Source organism: Anomaloglossus baeobatrachus, unplaced genomic scaffold (genome assembly GCF_048569485.1).
Source record: "Anomaloglossus baeobatrachus isolate aAnoBae1 unplaced genomic scaffold, aAnoBae1.hap1 Scaffold_392, whole genome shotgun sequence".
NCBI lineage: Eukaryota > Metazoa > Chordata > Amphibia > Anura > Aromobatidae > Anomaloglossus > Anomaloglossus baeobatrachus.
Genome location: NW_027443259.1, coordinates 138545 through 155851, shown reverse-complemented (window position 1 = coordinate 155851; position 17307 = coordinate 138545). Strand labels below are relative to the sequence as shown.

Sequence of the window (17307 nt, the reverse complement as noted above, 5' to 3'; positions counted from 1 at the left end):
AAATAACATTTATGATTATGTACTTAATTGTAGAAAACTGGGTAAAACAGACACAGAAAAAGACTTGGGTGTATGGGTGGATGGTAAACTTCACTTTAGTGGACAGTGTCAGGCAGCTGCTGCCAGGGCTAATAAAATAATGGGATGTATTAAAAGAGGTATAAGTGTTCATGAAAAAAATATAGTTCTACCTCTGTACAAGTCACTAGTGCGACCGCACTTAGAATACTGTGTACAATTCTGGTCACTGATATATAAGAAGGACATAGCTGAACTGGAGAGGGTGCAGAGAAGAGCGACCAAGATTATTAGAGGAATGGGTGGGCTGCAATACCAAGACAGGTTATTAAACTTGGGGTTATTTAGTTTGGAAAAACGAAGGCTTAGGGGGGATCTAATCACAATGTATAAACATATGAGGGGACAGTACAGAGACCTTTCCAAAGATCTTTTTACACCTAGGCCTGCGACTGGAACATGGGGGCATCCGCTACGTCTTGAGGAAAGAAGGTTTAATCATAATCACAGACGAGGATTCTTTACTGTACGAGCAGTGAGACTATGGAACTCTCTGCCGCATGATGTTGTAATGAGTGATTCACTACTAACATTTAAGCAGAGCCTGGATGCCTTTCTTGAAAAATATAATATTACCAGTTATGTATATTAGATTTTATGACAGGGTATTGATCCAGGGAACTAGTCTGATTGCCGGATGTGGAGTCAGGAAGGACATTTTTTCCCCATTGGAACTTGTTTGCCACATTGGGTTTTTTTTGCCTTCCTCTGGATCAACATGTTAGGCTATGGGTTGAACTAGATGGACTTAGAGTCTCCCTTCAACCTTAAAAACTATGATACTATGACGTGCGCACGTTGCTTTTATGAACGCAGCGATTTGAGTGCTAAAATTTTGACCCAAATCCGTGCGTTCATAAAATGAGCATGTCAATTATTTGTGCGTTCTGGATGCAGCTCCCGCTCTGTCTATGGTGGGAGCAGCATCCCGAGTGCATGAAATCGGCTTTTTTTTAACAAAAATACTGCTTTCTTTATGCTGTGTTTCTGCATATGTGCTGTCAAATCGCTGCAGAATATTCAGCAGTTACATGCGCATGAGTCCTAATAAGAGTATTGTATCCAAGATATTTTAAGGTAACATGTCAGGTGTAATATGGCCCCGGACCATGAGCAGTTCTGGGTGCATATTGCTAATCCCTGCCTGACCGTCCCTGTATACACTAGCATAGATAAAGAGATCTTTAACCGTATGCTAATGGGGGAGGACACTAGTCCCCTGGGCGTTAGTTCCCCGGCCAGTCGCCCCCATTAGCATGTTACTACGCCCCTGTGGGTGTACTATTATGCTACTGAATGCGCAGCATTAGAGGATAATCTCAATCACCTCTCCGCTGCCATCGCTGCCCGACACTGGATTTCGGCTCAGTGCGCATGACCCCGGAGTTTGGGTACGAGTCCTGGATTCAAACTGAAGTAGCGCGCATGACCCAAACTCCGGGGTCATATGCACTAAGCTGAAATCCCCAGTCGGACGCGACGGCATCAGAGAGGGGAGAAAGATCATCCCCTGACCCTGCACATTCATTAGCATGTTAGCTTGCCCACAGGGGAGTACTAACATGCTAATGGGGGGCGACTGGCCAGGGAACTAATGCCCTCGCTCATTAGCATACGGTAAAAGATCTTTAGAAATACTTTTTCTAAAGATCTCTTTATGTATGCTAGTGAATACAGGGGCGGTTAGGCAGGGATTAGCAATATGCACCCAGAATTGCTTGTGGTTCTGGGTGCATATTGGACCTGACCGGTTCCCTTTAATGCCATAAAGAAGGAATAAGTTGAGCGACCTCTGCTCCAGCAAAAAGGAAATAGAGGAAAAAGAAATGAAGAAAATTAGTTTAGATACTCAGACTTTATTGGAAAATGTTTTGGGTATCAGGTTATTGGAATCATTTAGTAAGTATTTAAAATCAAAGTCCCCTTAGAACTAGTGATTAACGGACTTGCAGATAACTGGGACCGGCAGGTCCCTGTTATCCTTTTTTTTAAATCTGGTTTTGGTCCCCATATAAAAGTCTATGGGGACCAGAATCTGGAGACTAAAAATGTTAGGGGGATAGGAGCAGGTGCGCTGTACTTACCGAGGCTCCGTCGTGACTGTCACACTGCTTCCAGTTTGCGCATTCACTTCCAGAGCCGATATTCAATGAAGGTTAACTAATTACTGCTCTCCCCGCCCACTGGCGTCCATGATTGGTTGCAGTCAGACGCACCCCCAGCCTGTGTGACAGTGTGTCTGACCAATCACAGACCCGGTCTGCGGGTCTATAGCGTATAGTAAATATAAATAAATACATAAATACAAAAATTGCCATGCGGTCCGCCCATATTCTGATACCCAGCACAGATAAAGCCCACTGCTACAGGCTGCAGCTTCCAGCCATGTGCTTATTTTGGCTGTGTATCAAAATAACGAACCGCATGTGTCTTTTTTTTATTTTTAATTATTTAAATAAATAATTTTAAAAAACTGTGTACAGTCCCCCCAATTTTGTTACCCAGTCAAGATTAAGCCCAACAGCTGGAGGCTGGTATTCTCAGGTTGGGGAGGGCCATAGTTATTGCCCCCCCCAGCCTAAAATAGCAACCTGCAGCCGTCCAGAATTGTCGCATCCATTAGATGTGACAAGCCCAGCACTTTATCTGGCTCTTCCCGTTTGCCCTGGTGCAGTGGCAATTGGGGTAATGAGGGGTTAATAACAGCCCACAGCTGCCACTAAACCCTAGATTAGTAATAAGAGGTCTCTATGAGACCCCCACCACTAATATTTATTTGGAATAAAATACAAAAAACACCCTCTTCTTTCACCATTTTATTAACCCCCAAAATACTCCTGCAGGTTCGACGTAATCCACATGAGTTGCCAGAACGATTCAGCTCTGCTACATCTGAGTCACAGCGAGCGCCCATAGAGCATGACTGCCTGCTGTGAGTGCAGAGAATTACTGAGCCGCGATCAGTGATGAGGTCAACTCAGGTTATTTGTGGTCACAGCTGGACGTTTCCTTGATCCTCCACCGCAAGTATCCGGACCTCAGGTGATCTCATTAAACTCAATTAACTCACCTGCATCTCCTAGCAGAAAACTGCATTTTTTTTGTTGCCAAGAGATACAGATTTAGTGCTTAAGCTTTCACACCATATTCATGCACCCAATTTACACCTCCTGGCAAAAAGAGGCATCAAAACTACATAAAAAAAACGTGGGAGATTTTTGCCAGGAAGTGAAGATTGGGTACATAAATATGGTGTACAAAATGTCATCACCAAAGTTGCATCTCTTGGCCCAAAAATGCAAAAAAAATGTGTTTTTTTTGCCAGGAGGTGCACATTTGGTGCTGAAATCTGGTGCAGACATTTCAGCACCAAACTTTCACCTCCTGGCAGAAAACTGCATCAAAACCGTGTCAAAAAACGTGTTGGTTTTTTTTTTGCCAGGAGGTGTAGATTGGGTACAGGAATGTGGTGTAAATTTTTCAGCACCAAATCTACATCTCTTGGCAAAAAAGCCCGCGGTTCTCTGCCACGAGATGCAGGTTTCACTTGAGGTGAGGTTACCGACTTTACTGAGGTCACCTGAGGTGGGATTTCCTGTGTACATAGGTGGAGGACCATTGAAACCTGCAGCTATGACCACAAATAACCTGAGTGAGTCTCTGCCTGCAGTTAAAGCGTTCGGTAATGTTCCATGATCGCGCATTATGACTCAGATGTAGCAGAGCTGGAATCGTAGTGGGACCTAGTGTGGATTACGTTGGACCTGCAAGGGTGTTTTGGGGGTTAATAAATTGGTGAAAGAGGGTGTTTGTTTTTTATTTCAAATAAAGGATTTTTTTCGGTGTTTGTGTTTATTTACTTTCACCTACAGATTAGTAATGGGGGGGGGGTCTCATAAACAAAGCCCATCACTAATCTAGGGATTAGTGGCAGCTGTGAGCTCATATTAACCCCTCATTCCTCTGATTGCCACCAGACCAGGGAAATCGGGAAGAGCCGGTTAAAGCGCTGAACTTGTTGGACTAATGGATACGACAGTCCTGGGTGGTTGCAGGTTGCTATTTTAAGGTTGAGGGCAGCCCAATACGCATGGACCTCCCCAGTCTAAGAATACCAACCCCAAGCTGTCGGGCTTTATCTTAGCTGGGTATCAAAATTTAAAGGGCCGTACGTTGGTTTGTTAAATTACAGTTAGGTCCAGAAATATTTGGACAGTGACACAATTTTCGCGAGTTGGGCTCTGCATGCCACCACATTGGATTTGAAATGAAACCTCTACAACAGAATTCAAGTGCAGATTGTAACGTTTAATTTGAAGGTTTGAACAAAAATATCTAATAGAAATTGTAGGAATTGTACACATTTCTTTACAAACACTCCACATTTTAGGAGGTCAAAAGTAATTGGACAAATAAACCAAACCCAAAAAAATTTTTTTATTTTCAATATTTTGTTGCGAATCCTTTGGAGGCAATCACTGCCTTAAGTCTGGAACCCATGGACATCACCAAACGCTGGGTTTCCTCCTTCCTAATGCTTTGCCAGGCCTTTACAGCCGCAGCCTTCAGGTTTTGCTTGTTTGTGGGTCTTTCCGTCTTAAGTCTGGATTTGAGCAAGTGAAATGCATGCTCAATTGGGTTAAGATCTGGTGATTGACTTGGCCATTGCAGAATGTTCCACTTTTTTGCACTCATGAACTCCTGGGTAGCTTTGGCTGTATGCTTGGGGTCATTGTCCATCTGTACTATGAAGCGCCGTCCGATCAACTTTGCGGCATTTGGCTGAATCTGGGCTGAAAGTATATCCCAGTACACTTCAGAATTCATCCGGCTACTCTTGTCTGCTGTTATGTCATCAATAAACACAAGTGACCCAGTGCCATTGAAAGCCATGCATGCCCATGCCATCACGTTGCCTCCACCATGTTTTACAGAGGATGTGGTGTGCCTTGGATCATGTGCCGTTCCCTTTCTTCTCCAAACTTTTTTCTTCCCATCATTCTGGTACAGGTTGATCTTTGACTCATCTGTCCATAGAATACTTTTCCAGAACTGAGCTGGCTTCATGAGGTGTTTTTCAGCAAATTTAATTCTGGCCTGTCTATTTTTGGAATTGATGAATGGTTTGCATCTAGATGTGAACCCTTTGTATTTACTTTCATGGAGTCTTCTCTTTACTGTTGACTTAGAGACAGATACACCTACTTCACTGAGAGTGTTCTGGACTTCAGTTGATGTTGTGAACGGGTTCTTCTTCACCAAAGAAAGTATGCGGCGATCATCCACCACTGTTGTCATCCGTGGACGCCCAGGCCTTTTTGAGTTCCCAAGCTCACCAGTCAATTCCTTTTTTCTCAGAATGTACCCGACTGTTGATTTTGCTACTCCAAGCATGTCTGCTATCTCTCTGATGGATTTTTTCTTTTTTTTTCAGCCTCAGGATGTTCTGCTTCACCTCAATTGAGAGTTCCTTAGACCGCATGTTGTCTGGTCACAGCAACAGCTTCCAAATGCAAAACCACACACCTGTAATCAACCCCAGACCTTTTAACTACTTCATTGATTACAGGTTAACGAGGGAGATGCCTTCAGAGTTAATTGCAGCCCTTAGAGTCCCTTGTCCAATTACTTTTGGTCCCTTGAAAAAGAAGAGGCTATGCATTACAGAGCTATGATTCCTAAACCCTTTCTCCGATTTGGATGTGAAAACTCTCATATTGCAGCTGGGAGTGTGCACTTTCAGCCCATATTATATATATAATTGTATTTCTGAACATGATTTTGTAAACAGCTAAAATAACAAAACTTGTGTCACTGTCCAAATATTTCTGGACCTAACTGTATTTACTTAAATTATAATTTTAAAAAAGCCACATGCAGTTCTTCTTATTTTGATACGCAGCCAAGATAAATGCATGACTGGAAGCTGCAGCCTGTATCTGGAAGCTTTTTCTGTGCTGGGTATCATAATAGGCGCAGACAGCGCCTGTGAGTGGTTTAAGTCAGACCCTATCACACAGGCTGGGGGCACGTCTGACTGCAACCATTCACAGATGCCAGAACGGCAGGTGGGAGAGGAAAGCAGTGCATATTGATGAGCAATAATGAGAGTGGTCCAGGAAGTGAAGGAGAGGCCGCGGGAGCAGTGTACAGCCGCGACAAAGCCTCAGTAAGTAGCACTCGCTTCATTTTTTTTTTTTATTTTTCGAGTGCTGGAACCGGATCAACACCCTGAATCCTGGGCCCGGCCCGAGTACCTTTGAAACCGCGCGGATCCAGATTTTTACAGTACAGGTCCGCCCATCACTACTTAGAACTATATGTTATATATATATCATATGTGTATTGGGGAACAGAAAAGGGAGTCAGTTCCCAATGATGAGGAAAAAACTACTAAACTTAGTTGAAAGGGATTTTATAAAACTCGATCACACCAGATGTTCCCACAAAGAAGGAATGGATGGTAGATGGAGATAGTAATTTGTAACATGATCATGTTTATTATTATGGTATAGAGAAGTTACAGACATTGTTCAGACATGGAGATTGTGCGGTGAAAGTAACTGTAATGAATGGCAGATCGCTGAGATTGGGAGTTATGAAGAAGAGAGAGGAGGAATGTTGGGTATTTTTTTTTGGGGGGGAAGGGTTCCAATTCTCTTGTCAATATAGTGAATATATAAATATATGACAAATGTGAAATATTGTTGTTTATTTCATTTTTAGAAAACAGACGTCTATCAGAAATTGTATATATTATAATTCTAATGTAACTTCTCATATGCTTTCCCTTTCTTGTTTACTTACGTGCCTTTACTTTGACCGTCTCTTGTGTTTTCTTGGTCAGTTTGTCAAATTTATATTTTCTACCCATGTGAATTTTACTTAGTGGTCAATAAATTTTAACTTAAAGTAAAACATTTCTCACTTTCTAGGTATGATAATGGAGTTTTCTGATGTTTAAAAATATGCCATTTGTGTGTAAAATATTTCCCTCATTCTAAATATGTTAAGGCTTTCTCCCCAGAGTGAATTCTTTGGTGTTTAGCAAGAGTTGAATGATGTGCAAAACATTTGCTACATTCTGAACATGAAAAGGGCTTCTCCCCTGTGTGAGTTCTCTGGTGTTTAGCAAGAGTTGAATGATGTGCAAAACATTTCCCACATTCTGAACATGAAAAGGGCTTCTCCCCTGTGTGAGTTCTCTGGTGTTTAGCAAGATTTGATTTCTCTACAAAACATTTGCCACATTCTGAACATGAAAAAGGCTTCTCCCCTGTATGAGTTCTCTGATGTGAAACAAGATGCCATTTTTGGTTAAAACATTTCCCACATTCTGAACATGAATATGGCTTTTGCCCTGTGTGAGTTCTCTGATGGTTAACAAACTGCGATTTAGCTGCAAAACATATCCCACATTCTGAACATGAAAAAGGCTTCACCCCTGTGTGAGTTCTCTCATGTATAACAAGATTTGACTTATGTGCAAAATGTTTCCTGCATTCTGAACATGAAAAAGGCTTCTCCTCTGTGTGAGTTCTCTGATGTGTAATAAAATGTGATTTTTGTTTAAAATATCTCCCACATTCTGAACACGAAAATGGCTTCTCCTCCGTGTGAGTTCTCTGGTAACTAACAGACTCTGAAATTATTTTCTCCCCTGTATAAATATTTTTGGGGATTTTTCGATATTCTGATGTTGAGAATGACTTCTTTGCTGTAAGAGCTCTTTGATTTTTGATGCCTCTTTTGTGACATTTATGTTTTTTTATGGTCAGTGATGAATCAGAAGGCAAGACTTGTTTAAAAGAATCAGATGATAGATCTTTGCTGTGAAGGGATAATGGTATATCTGGAATAGAGTCATTCACTTCAGTTATATCTTGTGCTATAGCAAGCACATCTGATTTTAAAATTGAAGATGTCAGTTGTGCCTCTAATCTTCTAGTACAGTCATCTGCCAAGAAAAGAAATTATTTGTAATAATATGTTCAAATTAAAGGATAGAATTTATAAAAAAAAAAAAAAAAAAACTTGTATTGCTGTTATTGGCATCCACGCACTGTCCTGCACCCTTTCCCTGGCGGGGACCCCAGCACACTTACTCTCTTGAATGCCCAAGAGTGGCTTTCGTGTCCCCAATCCCTGCTACTATTTCCGAGGGCCTGCGCACACCACTCAGAACTCATGGAAGTGCAATAAGGGCGCAACTACCTATTATTACAAGGCCAGAGTGCCCTAACAAGGAAGTGCTTCTCAACCTATGACTGAGAAGCACTAGGTATTTAAGGCATCCTCACCCTATGGGAGGTGCCTGGGCAACATGGTCTATCCTTAGTGACGTGTTATTAGTTGGCAGGTCTGGTTTTGTTTCCTGAGTGTTATGCTGTGTGTGTAACTACGTATATTTCTACTACTATCTGCTGTGCCCGGCGGACCTGCTGCATCTATCTATACCAGCTCTGCCTGCCAGACCTGCAGTGACTGTCAATATCCTCAGACCCGTGGGGCCAGCTGTCACAGTACTGGGACTCCCTGGAGTAGCACGAGGTGGCTACCCTACAGCACACACCTATCCTCACCATCAGAGGGTCTAGTGAAGACGAGGTAGTCCATAAGGCTACATGCACACGCTGCAGTTTTTTCTGCACACAAAGTGAAACCAAAACTGCAACCAAACTGCACCGAAACTGCACCTTGTCAGAGAGAGCCTGGAAATGTAAAAAAAAAACGCTTGTAATGTAGGTGCGTTTTTGGTGCATTTTTTGTGACAAAAATGCACCAAAACCACATGAAAAACGCACCAAATTGACAGCATGCATGTTTTATGCGTTTTTTGGAGACAAATGTTGACAAAAACAGTAGAAGAATGAACATGCTGCTTCTTTTTTGTCACAAACTTTTGAAAAAAAACCGCTGACAAATAAACTGCAACGTGCGCAAAGGAAATCTGACTTCTCATAGACTTTGCAGGGAAGTCATATGTCAGAAAGTTGTGACAACAAAACTACACCAAAAAAAACCGACAAAAACGTGAAAAAAATAAACACAGCGTGCGCATGTAGCCTTAACCCCTTAAGGACGAAGCCAGTTTTGTCCTTAATGCCCAGGCCATTTTTTGCAATTCTGACCAGTGTCACTTTATGAGGTCATAACTCTGGAACGCTTCAACGGATCCCGGTGATTCTGACATTGTTTTTTCGTGACATATTGTACTTCATGATAGTTATAATTTTAGAACGATATTTTTTGCTTTTATTTGTGAAAAAATCGGAAATTTGATGAAAAATTTGAAAATTTTGCAATTTTCAAACTTTTAATTTTTATGCCCTTAACCCAGAGAGTTATGTCACACAAAACAGTTAATAAATAACATTTCCCACATGTCTACTTTACATTAGCGCAATTTCTGAAACAAAATGTTTTGGGGTTAGGAAGTTAGAAGGGGTCAAAGTTCATCTGCAATTTCCCATTTTTTCAACAAAATTCACAAAACCATTTTTTTAGGGACCACATCACATTTGAAGTGACTTTGAGAGGCCTAAGTGACAGAAAATACCTAAAAGTGACACCATTCTCAAAACAGCACCCCTCAAAGTACTCAAAACCACATCCAAGAAGTTTATTAACCCTTCAGGTGCTTCACAGGAACTAAAGCAAAGTGGAATGAAAAAAAGCAAAAAATAAAATTTTACCTAAAATGTTGCTCTACCCCAAATTTATTCACTTTTAGAAGAAATAACACAACAAAATGAACCCCAAAACTTGTTCCCCACTTTCTTATGAGCGCGCCAATACCCCACATGTGGTCAGAAACCTTTGTTTGGACAAATGGGAGGGCTCGGAACAGAAGGAGCAATATTTGAATTTTGGAAAGCAAATTTGGCTGAAATAGATTGCGGGCACCATGTTGCATTTACATGTCCGCTAAGGTACCTAAACAGCAGAAACCCCTCACAAGTGACACCATTTTGGAAACTAGACCCCTTAAGGCTTCTATCTAGGGGTATAGTGAGCATTTTGGATCCACAAGTACTTCACAGATTTTGATAACGTTACGTTGTCACATTGAAAATTTTCATTTTTTTCTCAAAAATGTTGCTTTAGCATCAATTTTTTCACTTTTTCAAGAGGTAATTCCAAAAATTTGACCCCAACGTTTGTTACCCACTTTTTTATGAGCGCGGTGATACCTCACTTGTGGTCTGAAACCTTTGTTTGGAGAAATGGGAGGGCTTGGAACGGAAGGAGCAATATTTGAATTTTGGAAAGGAAATTTGGCTGAAAAAGATTGCAGGCACCATGTCGCATTTGGAGGACCCCTAAGGTACGTAAACAGCAAAAAAACACCACAAGTGACCCCATATTGGAAACTAGGCCCCTCAAGGAATTTATCTTGATGTTTGGTGAGTACCCTGAACCTCCAGGTGCTTTACAGAAGTTTATAACGTTGAGCCATGAAAATAAAAAAATAAAATTTTACCACAAAATTGTTACTTCAACCAGGTAGCTTTTTTTTTCACAAGGGTAACAGGAAATAAATCACCATGAAATTTATTGCGCAATTTCTCCTGAGTTTGTTGATATCTTGTATGTGGTGGAATTCAACTGTTTGGGCACACTACAGGGCTCAGAAGAGAAGGAGTGCAGTTTGACTGCAAAATTGGCTGGAATCAATAGCGGACGCCATGTTGCATTAGGAGAGCCCCTGAGGTGCCTAAGCAGTGGAGGTCCCCCACAAGTGACCCCATTCTGGAAATAAGACCCCTCAAGGCTTTAATCTAGGTGTATATTGAGCATTTTGAATCCACGAATACTTCACAGAATTTGATAAGCTTAGGTTGCCATATTGAAATTTTCATTTTTTTCACAAAAATGTTGATTTAACGACACATTTTTCACTTTTTCAAGAGGCAACAACAAAACGTGTACCCCACAGGTTGTTATCTAATTTCTTGTGAGCGCAGGGATACCACACATGTGGCCAAAAACCTTTGTTTGGATAAATGGGAGGGCTTGGAATGGAAGGAGCACCATTTGAATTTTGGAAAAGTTGAAGTAAATTGCGCGCACCATGTCACATTAGCAGGGCCCCTTGGGTACCTATACATCAGAAACCCCCCACAAGTGACCTCATTTTTGAAACTGGACCCCTCAAGGATTTTATTCAGGAGTATAGTAAGCATTTTGAATCCACAGGTACTTCACAAAAATGTTGCTGTAGCAACAAATTTCTCACTGTTAAGGGGGCTTTACACGCTGCGACATCGCTAATGCGGAGTCGTTAGGGTCACGGAATTGGTGACGCACATCCGGCCGCATTAGCGATGTTGCTGCGTGTGACACCGATGAGCGATTTTGCATCGTTGCAAAAACGTGCAAAATCGCTCATCGGTGACATGGGGGTCCATTCTCGATTATCGTTACTGCAGCAGTAACGATGTAGTTCGTCGCTCCTGCGGCAGCACACATCGCTATGTGTGACGCCGCAGGAACGAGGAACCTCTCCTTACCTGCCTCCCGGCCGCTATGAGGAAGGAAGAAGGTGGGCGGGATGTTCCGGCCACTCATCTCCGCCCCTCCGCTTCTATTGGGCGGCCGCTCAGTGACGTCACTGTGATGCCACACGGACCGCCCCCTTAGAAAGGAGGCGGTTCGCCGGTCACAGCGACGTCGCCGGGCAGGTAAGTATGTGTGATGCGTCTGCGCGATGTTGTGCGGCACGGGCAGCGATTTGCCCGTGTCGCACAACAGATGGGGGCGGGTACCCACACTAGCGATATCGGGACCGATATCGCAGCGTGTAAAGTAGCCTTTAGGCTATGTGGCCATGATCCAGCGACACGGCGTCTAGTACACAGTGTCAGCCTCCTGCAGAAATGTGAGTGTTGTCCACGGGAGAACGCAGCTGGCCATGCCCACGATTTGGGTTCAGGCTGCTGTGGAGCTCTATGCTACCTGCAGAAAACACTCATCTCCGCAGCATAAATTGACATGCTGAGGCTCGGGAAGCTGCGCCACAGGTCGGTTTATGCTGCGGAGAAAAGAAACACAGTGGGCACGGGATTTCTAAAAATCCTGCCACTGTGCTTCTACTGCACAACGCAGCGTTATGGACGCAGGGAAAACACTCTGCGCCCAAAACGCTGCAAACCCTGATTGTGGGCACACAGCGTAAAATGCTACAGTGGATGAATGGATAGATGTCAAACATATATAACGTCCCACCCCCCTGCATATTCTAAGCTGGCGCCCTTTAGTGCCTTTCATGTGACACTAAAGGATGCCTAGCCTTGTATTTAGCCCAAAAAAAAAAAAAAAAAATTAAAATAAATGACGTGGGGTCCCCCCTATTTTTGATAGCCAGCTAGGGTAAAGCAGACAGCTGTAGCCTGCAAACCACAGCTGACAGCTTCATCTTGTCTGGTGATCAATTTGGAGGGCTCCCCAAGCTGTTTTTTTTTTTTAATTATTTATAAATAAATAATTAAAAAAAACAAACAAACGTGGGGTCCCCCCAAATTAGATCACCAGCCAAGGTGAAGCTGACAGCTGGGGTCTGGTATTTTCAGGATGGGAAGAGCCATGGTTATTGGACTCTTCCCAGCCTAAAAATAGCAGGCCGCAGCCGCCCCAGAAGTGGCGCATCCATTAGATGCGCCAATTCTGGCGCTTCGCCCCAGCTCATCCCGCGCCCTGGTGCGTTGGCTAACGGGGTAATGAATGGGGTTGATACCAGGTGTGTAATGTCACCTGGCATCAAGCCCAGCAATTAGTTATGTCACGGCGTCTATCAGATACCCGACATAACTAATTGACAGTAATAAGAAAAAAAATTGACAACAAAAAAAAATTTATTTGAAAAAACACTCCCCAAAACATTCCCTGATTGACCAATTTATTGAAAAGAAAAAAAAAAATCCACTATAATCCATTTGGATGTCCCACGTCGCCTCTGGACCTTCTAGAATATGGGGGACACGTTCAGGGAACGTATCCCCCATTTTCTAGGAGGGCAGACCCTCCATTTGAGGAGAGTGGGTGCAAAAAGCTGCACCCACCCTCCCCGGGTCACAGCTGCACAGTGCTGAGCAGCATCAGCAGCCAGCGTCCTGAACACAGGAAGCTGTCATCTGCTCGGCACATGTGACCGGAGTCTGCAGAGAAGGAGGAGGGGGCCGCGGGGGATCAGCGCTCCGGTATGTATGACACCGGGGGACACCAGGGGGGGGGTAGGGGGGACCCGGCAGGGCCTAGGGAGCAGGTTTCTGTCGTATGTGTTATGGCACATACGACAGAAACCATAGGAACACTGTAAATGCGGCCGGCGCGCTGCTGTGCTCTCCGATGCGCGCGGCCATCTTGGATTTTCGGGAGGGGGTTGGGGGTCGGGGGGGGCACTTTGGGGATACCGAGGGGACCGGAGGGAACCGGGAAAAAGATTTATCTCCCATCTGGCATGTTTGATCATGCCAGATGGGAGATAAATGATTTTTTACCGGCGCGGTCATTTACTATAACTTGATGATCGGTATACGGTGTATACCGGTCATCAGGTGAGCGGGGACCGGAAAAACCGGCCCGAATCATGATCTCCAGGGTCTCAGCTACCCCCGGCAGCTGAGACCCCGGAAATTTTCTGACTCTGGGGGGCGCTAGACCCTTTTTTCCGACTGCCGTTTTAAAACGGCAGAAAGGAATAAGTACCCTTTTTTAGTGCCGTTTTAAAACGTAACGCGGTCGTAATGGGGTTAATCATGCCCCTTAATTATGCCCCTTCTGGTTGAGACAGTGCTGCGGCGCAGTGTGTGCACTCTCTCTCACACCTGTGAGCATAACATAACTAAAGAAATTGTAAGTTATATAAATTGTATTTATTAAAATAAAAAACATTTACAATCTAACAGTAAATCTCAGAGCAGGAACCAGTAGACCAAGATGTTCAACCCTCTTTGTTCATTTTGCCTCCCGTATATTGGAATAATCAGCCATCAGATAGTGTTTTGGAGGATAAAATTATATCAAACTTCTACTCAGTCAGTGGAAAAATGGAGGTTTCCACAATGGTTGTAGCTGAAAGACTCTTCATTATAAAGAGATTTGGTTCTATAGAGTCAAATAGTCATTTACACTAAAGCAGAATACGGTAAATGCTATTTACTGACTATACACTGTGTGTAGTATTATTAGGCAAGGAGTATTTTGACCACGATACTATTTATACATGTTGTCCTACTCCAAGCTGTATAGGCTTGAGAGCCAACTACCAGTTAAGTAAATCCGGTGATGTGCATCTCTGTAATGAGGAGGGGTGTGGTGTAATGACATCAACACCCTATATAAGGTGTGCTTAATTATTAGGCAACTTTTTTTCCTTTGGCAAAATGGGTCAGAAGAGAGATTTGACGGGCTCTGAAAAGTCCAAAATTGTGAGATGTCCTGCAGAGGGATGCAGCAGTCTTGAAATTGCCAAACTTTTGAAGCATGATCACCGAACAATCAAGCGTTTCATGGCAAATAGCCAACAGGGTCACAAGAAGCGTGTTGGGCAAAAAAGGCGCAAAATAACTGCCCAGGAATTGAGGAAAATCAAGCGTGAAGCTGCCAAGATTCCATTTGCCACCAGTTTGGCCATAATTCAGAGCTGCAACGTAACTGGAGTATCAAAAAGCACAAGGTGTGCCATACTCAGAGACATGGTCAAGGTAAGGAAGGCTGGAAAACCACCACCTCTGAACAAGAAACATAAGATAAAACGTCAAGTCTAGGCCAAGAAATATTTTAAGACTGATTTTTCAAAGATTTTATGGACTGATGAAATGAGAGTGACTCTTGATGGGCCAGATGGATGGGCCAGAGGCTGGATCAGTAAAGGTCAGAGAGCTCCACTCCGACTCAGACGCCAGCAAGGTGGAGGTGGGCACTGGTATGGGCTGGTATCATCAAAGATGAACTTGTGGGACCTTTTTAGGTTGAGGATGGAGTGAAGATAAACTCCCAGACCTCCCGGCCTCCATGTACCCACTGTGGGATAATTCTAACCTCCCTCATATGTTACAGTTACCCTGCGACCAACTTTGGATAAAAACGCCCCTATCAGCACATTCATCAGAAGGAAGAGAAGGAAGATCCATCAATAAGATGCCAAGATTCTAGGACGACGCCAGCATCATTACCTTACGCTTTCTCTTAGGGGTCCACCATACTGATTAGATTCTTCTTCCCATGATTTTCTAAGTTGTCTGCACATTCTATGTACGCTGTCATTTGGCTTTGCAGATTCATGATCTGGGCAGCTAAGGGTCAACATCTTCTAATTTCAGGGGATAGGGTGGATCCTACCTGTAAGATCTGGCTGATACAGATCTCACTCCAACAGAAGGGCGTCCAATGCTCAAAAAAAATGGGGACATTTTTGGGTGAGGACCATGTGGTGGTCTAGCAGCAGAATTGTGACCATTTCCTATGGCCGGACTACAACCCTGATAAAGAAGCCACAGCCGGTGACTGAGAAGAATCTGTGACTTCTCTGCATTTAGTGGTCACTACTCACCTGGGCGGTTATCTGTAGGAATCTCGTCTTTACTCCGCTCATCACCCCTCACATATGTCTCTGTAGTATTAATATGGGGCAGATCTTCCCCCTGAAACAAATATTGTAAAAGTCACAGACAAATGGAGAAGTCCCATCTATGATCAGCTCTAATCCTGCCATCTCCACCGCTCTCATTACACAAGTATAACACATATAATACTGGAGGATAAAACAAGACTGAGCCCAGACCTTCACAGCCGTCTACACATCATAGGGGGATTTCATGGTTCCTTCTCTCCATCTACCTGATGATCCTGAGGAACATCTGGATCTTCTTGTTTAGAGTCCTGTGGGAGAAGAGGACGGGGACATCTCTCTGGTGTTCTCCTCTTACTGGATAGAGCTGGAGGAGACACATACAGGGACTGAATTCATTCCTTACATACAGATAATGATAGGCCGTGTGTATTTAGTCCTGTCTATTACCTGGTGATGTGAGGGGCTGGGGAACCTCCATCATGACGTCCTTGTACAGGTCTTTGTGTCCTTCTAAATACTCCCACTCCTCCATGGAGAAATAGATGGTGACGTCCTGACACCTTATAGGAACCTGACACATACAATGATACCGTCACCCCCGATCCCTTCATAGCGTTACTGTATAATGTCCCAGCATTCCCAGCAGTGTCACCTCTCCAGTCAGCAGCTCAATCATCTTGTAGGTGAGTTCTAGGATCTTCTGGTCATTGATGTCCTCATGTATCGGGGGGTGAGGTGGAGGCCCCGTGATTGGGCTCAGGGGTCTTCCCCATCCCTCAGACACAGCGGCCTGACAGCGCTCACTAGAGGGCTTCTTCACTACTGAGTAATCCTGGTTATGGAGAGACACAGTAATAAATCTCACTCCAGACATTTCCAGAGTCCTCACCTCTCCAGTTCTGTCCATCTGTTATTCCCATAGATAAGAATGATGTAATGTGACGTCATCAGAATCTCTCACCTCTCCAGTAAGCCGGAAGAGGATCTCTAGGGTGAGGTGTAATATTCTCTCCGCCATCTTGTCCCTGTCCATATCCATCCTTCACGGGGCAATCAGGAGAATTCTCTTCTATAGATACACACTAGATATATAATACCCTGCACCTACCTCCACCTGCAGAGCCGCACACTAGATATATAATACCCTGCACCTACCTCCACCTGCAGAGCCGCACACTAGATATATAATAACCTGCACCTACCTCCACCTGCAGAGCCGCACACTAGATATATAATACCCTGCACCTACCTCCACCTGCAGAGCCGCACACTAGATATATAATACCCTGCACCTACCTCCACCTGCAGAGCCGCACACTAGATATATAATACCCTGCACCTACCTCCACCTGCAGAGCCGCACACTAGATATATAATACCCTGCACCTACCTCCACCTGCAGAGCCGCACACTAGATATATAATACCCTGCACCTACCTCCACCTGCAGAGCCGCACACTAGATATATAATACCCTGCACCTACCTCCACCTGCAGAGCCGCACACTAGATATATAATACCCTGCACCTACCTCCACCTGCAGAGCCACACACTAGATATATAATACCCTGCACCTACCTCCACCTGCAGAGCCGCACACTAGATATATAATACCCTGCACCTACCTCCACCTGCAGAGCCGCACACTAGATATA

The 17307-nt window shown here is 43.8% G+C and overlaps 1 protein-coding gene across 1 annotated transcript in view; it reads right to left on the bottom strand.

The window, feature by feature from the left end:
* LOC142276071 (uncharacterized) overlaps positions 1 to 16876 on the bottom strand; it is a 59053-nt gene extending 42177 nt beyond the window's left edge. Inside the window, exons 1-6 of the mRNA XM_075332596.1 lie at positions 16614 to 16876; positions 16305 to 16484; positions 16100 to 16223; positions 15919 to 16016; positions 15632 to 15722; positions 7077 to 8035 (exon numbers count right to left, since the gene is read on the bottom strand). Of these exons, the coding sequence (XP_075188711.1) occupies positions 7077 to 8035; positions 15632 to 15722; positions 15919 to 16016; positions 16100 to 16223; positions 16305 to 16484; positions 16614 to 16691 (1530 nt within the window). The 5' untranslated portion in view covers positions 16692 to 16876. The remainder of the gene's footprint in view (positions 1 to 7076; positions 8036 to 15631; positions 15723 to 15918; positions 16017 to 16099; positions 16224 to 16304; positions 16485 to 16613) is intronic.
* Between the last annotated feature and the right edge of the window lie 431 nt (positions 16877 to 17307).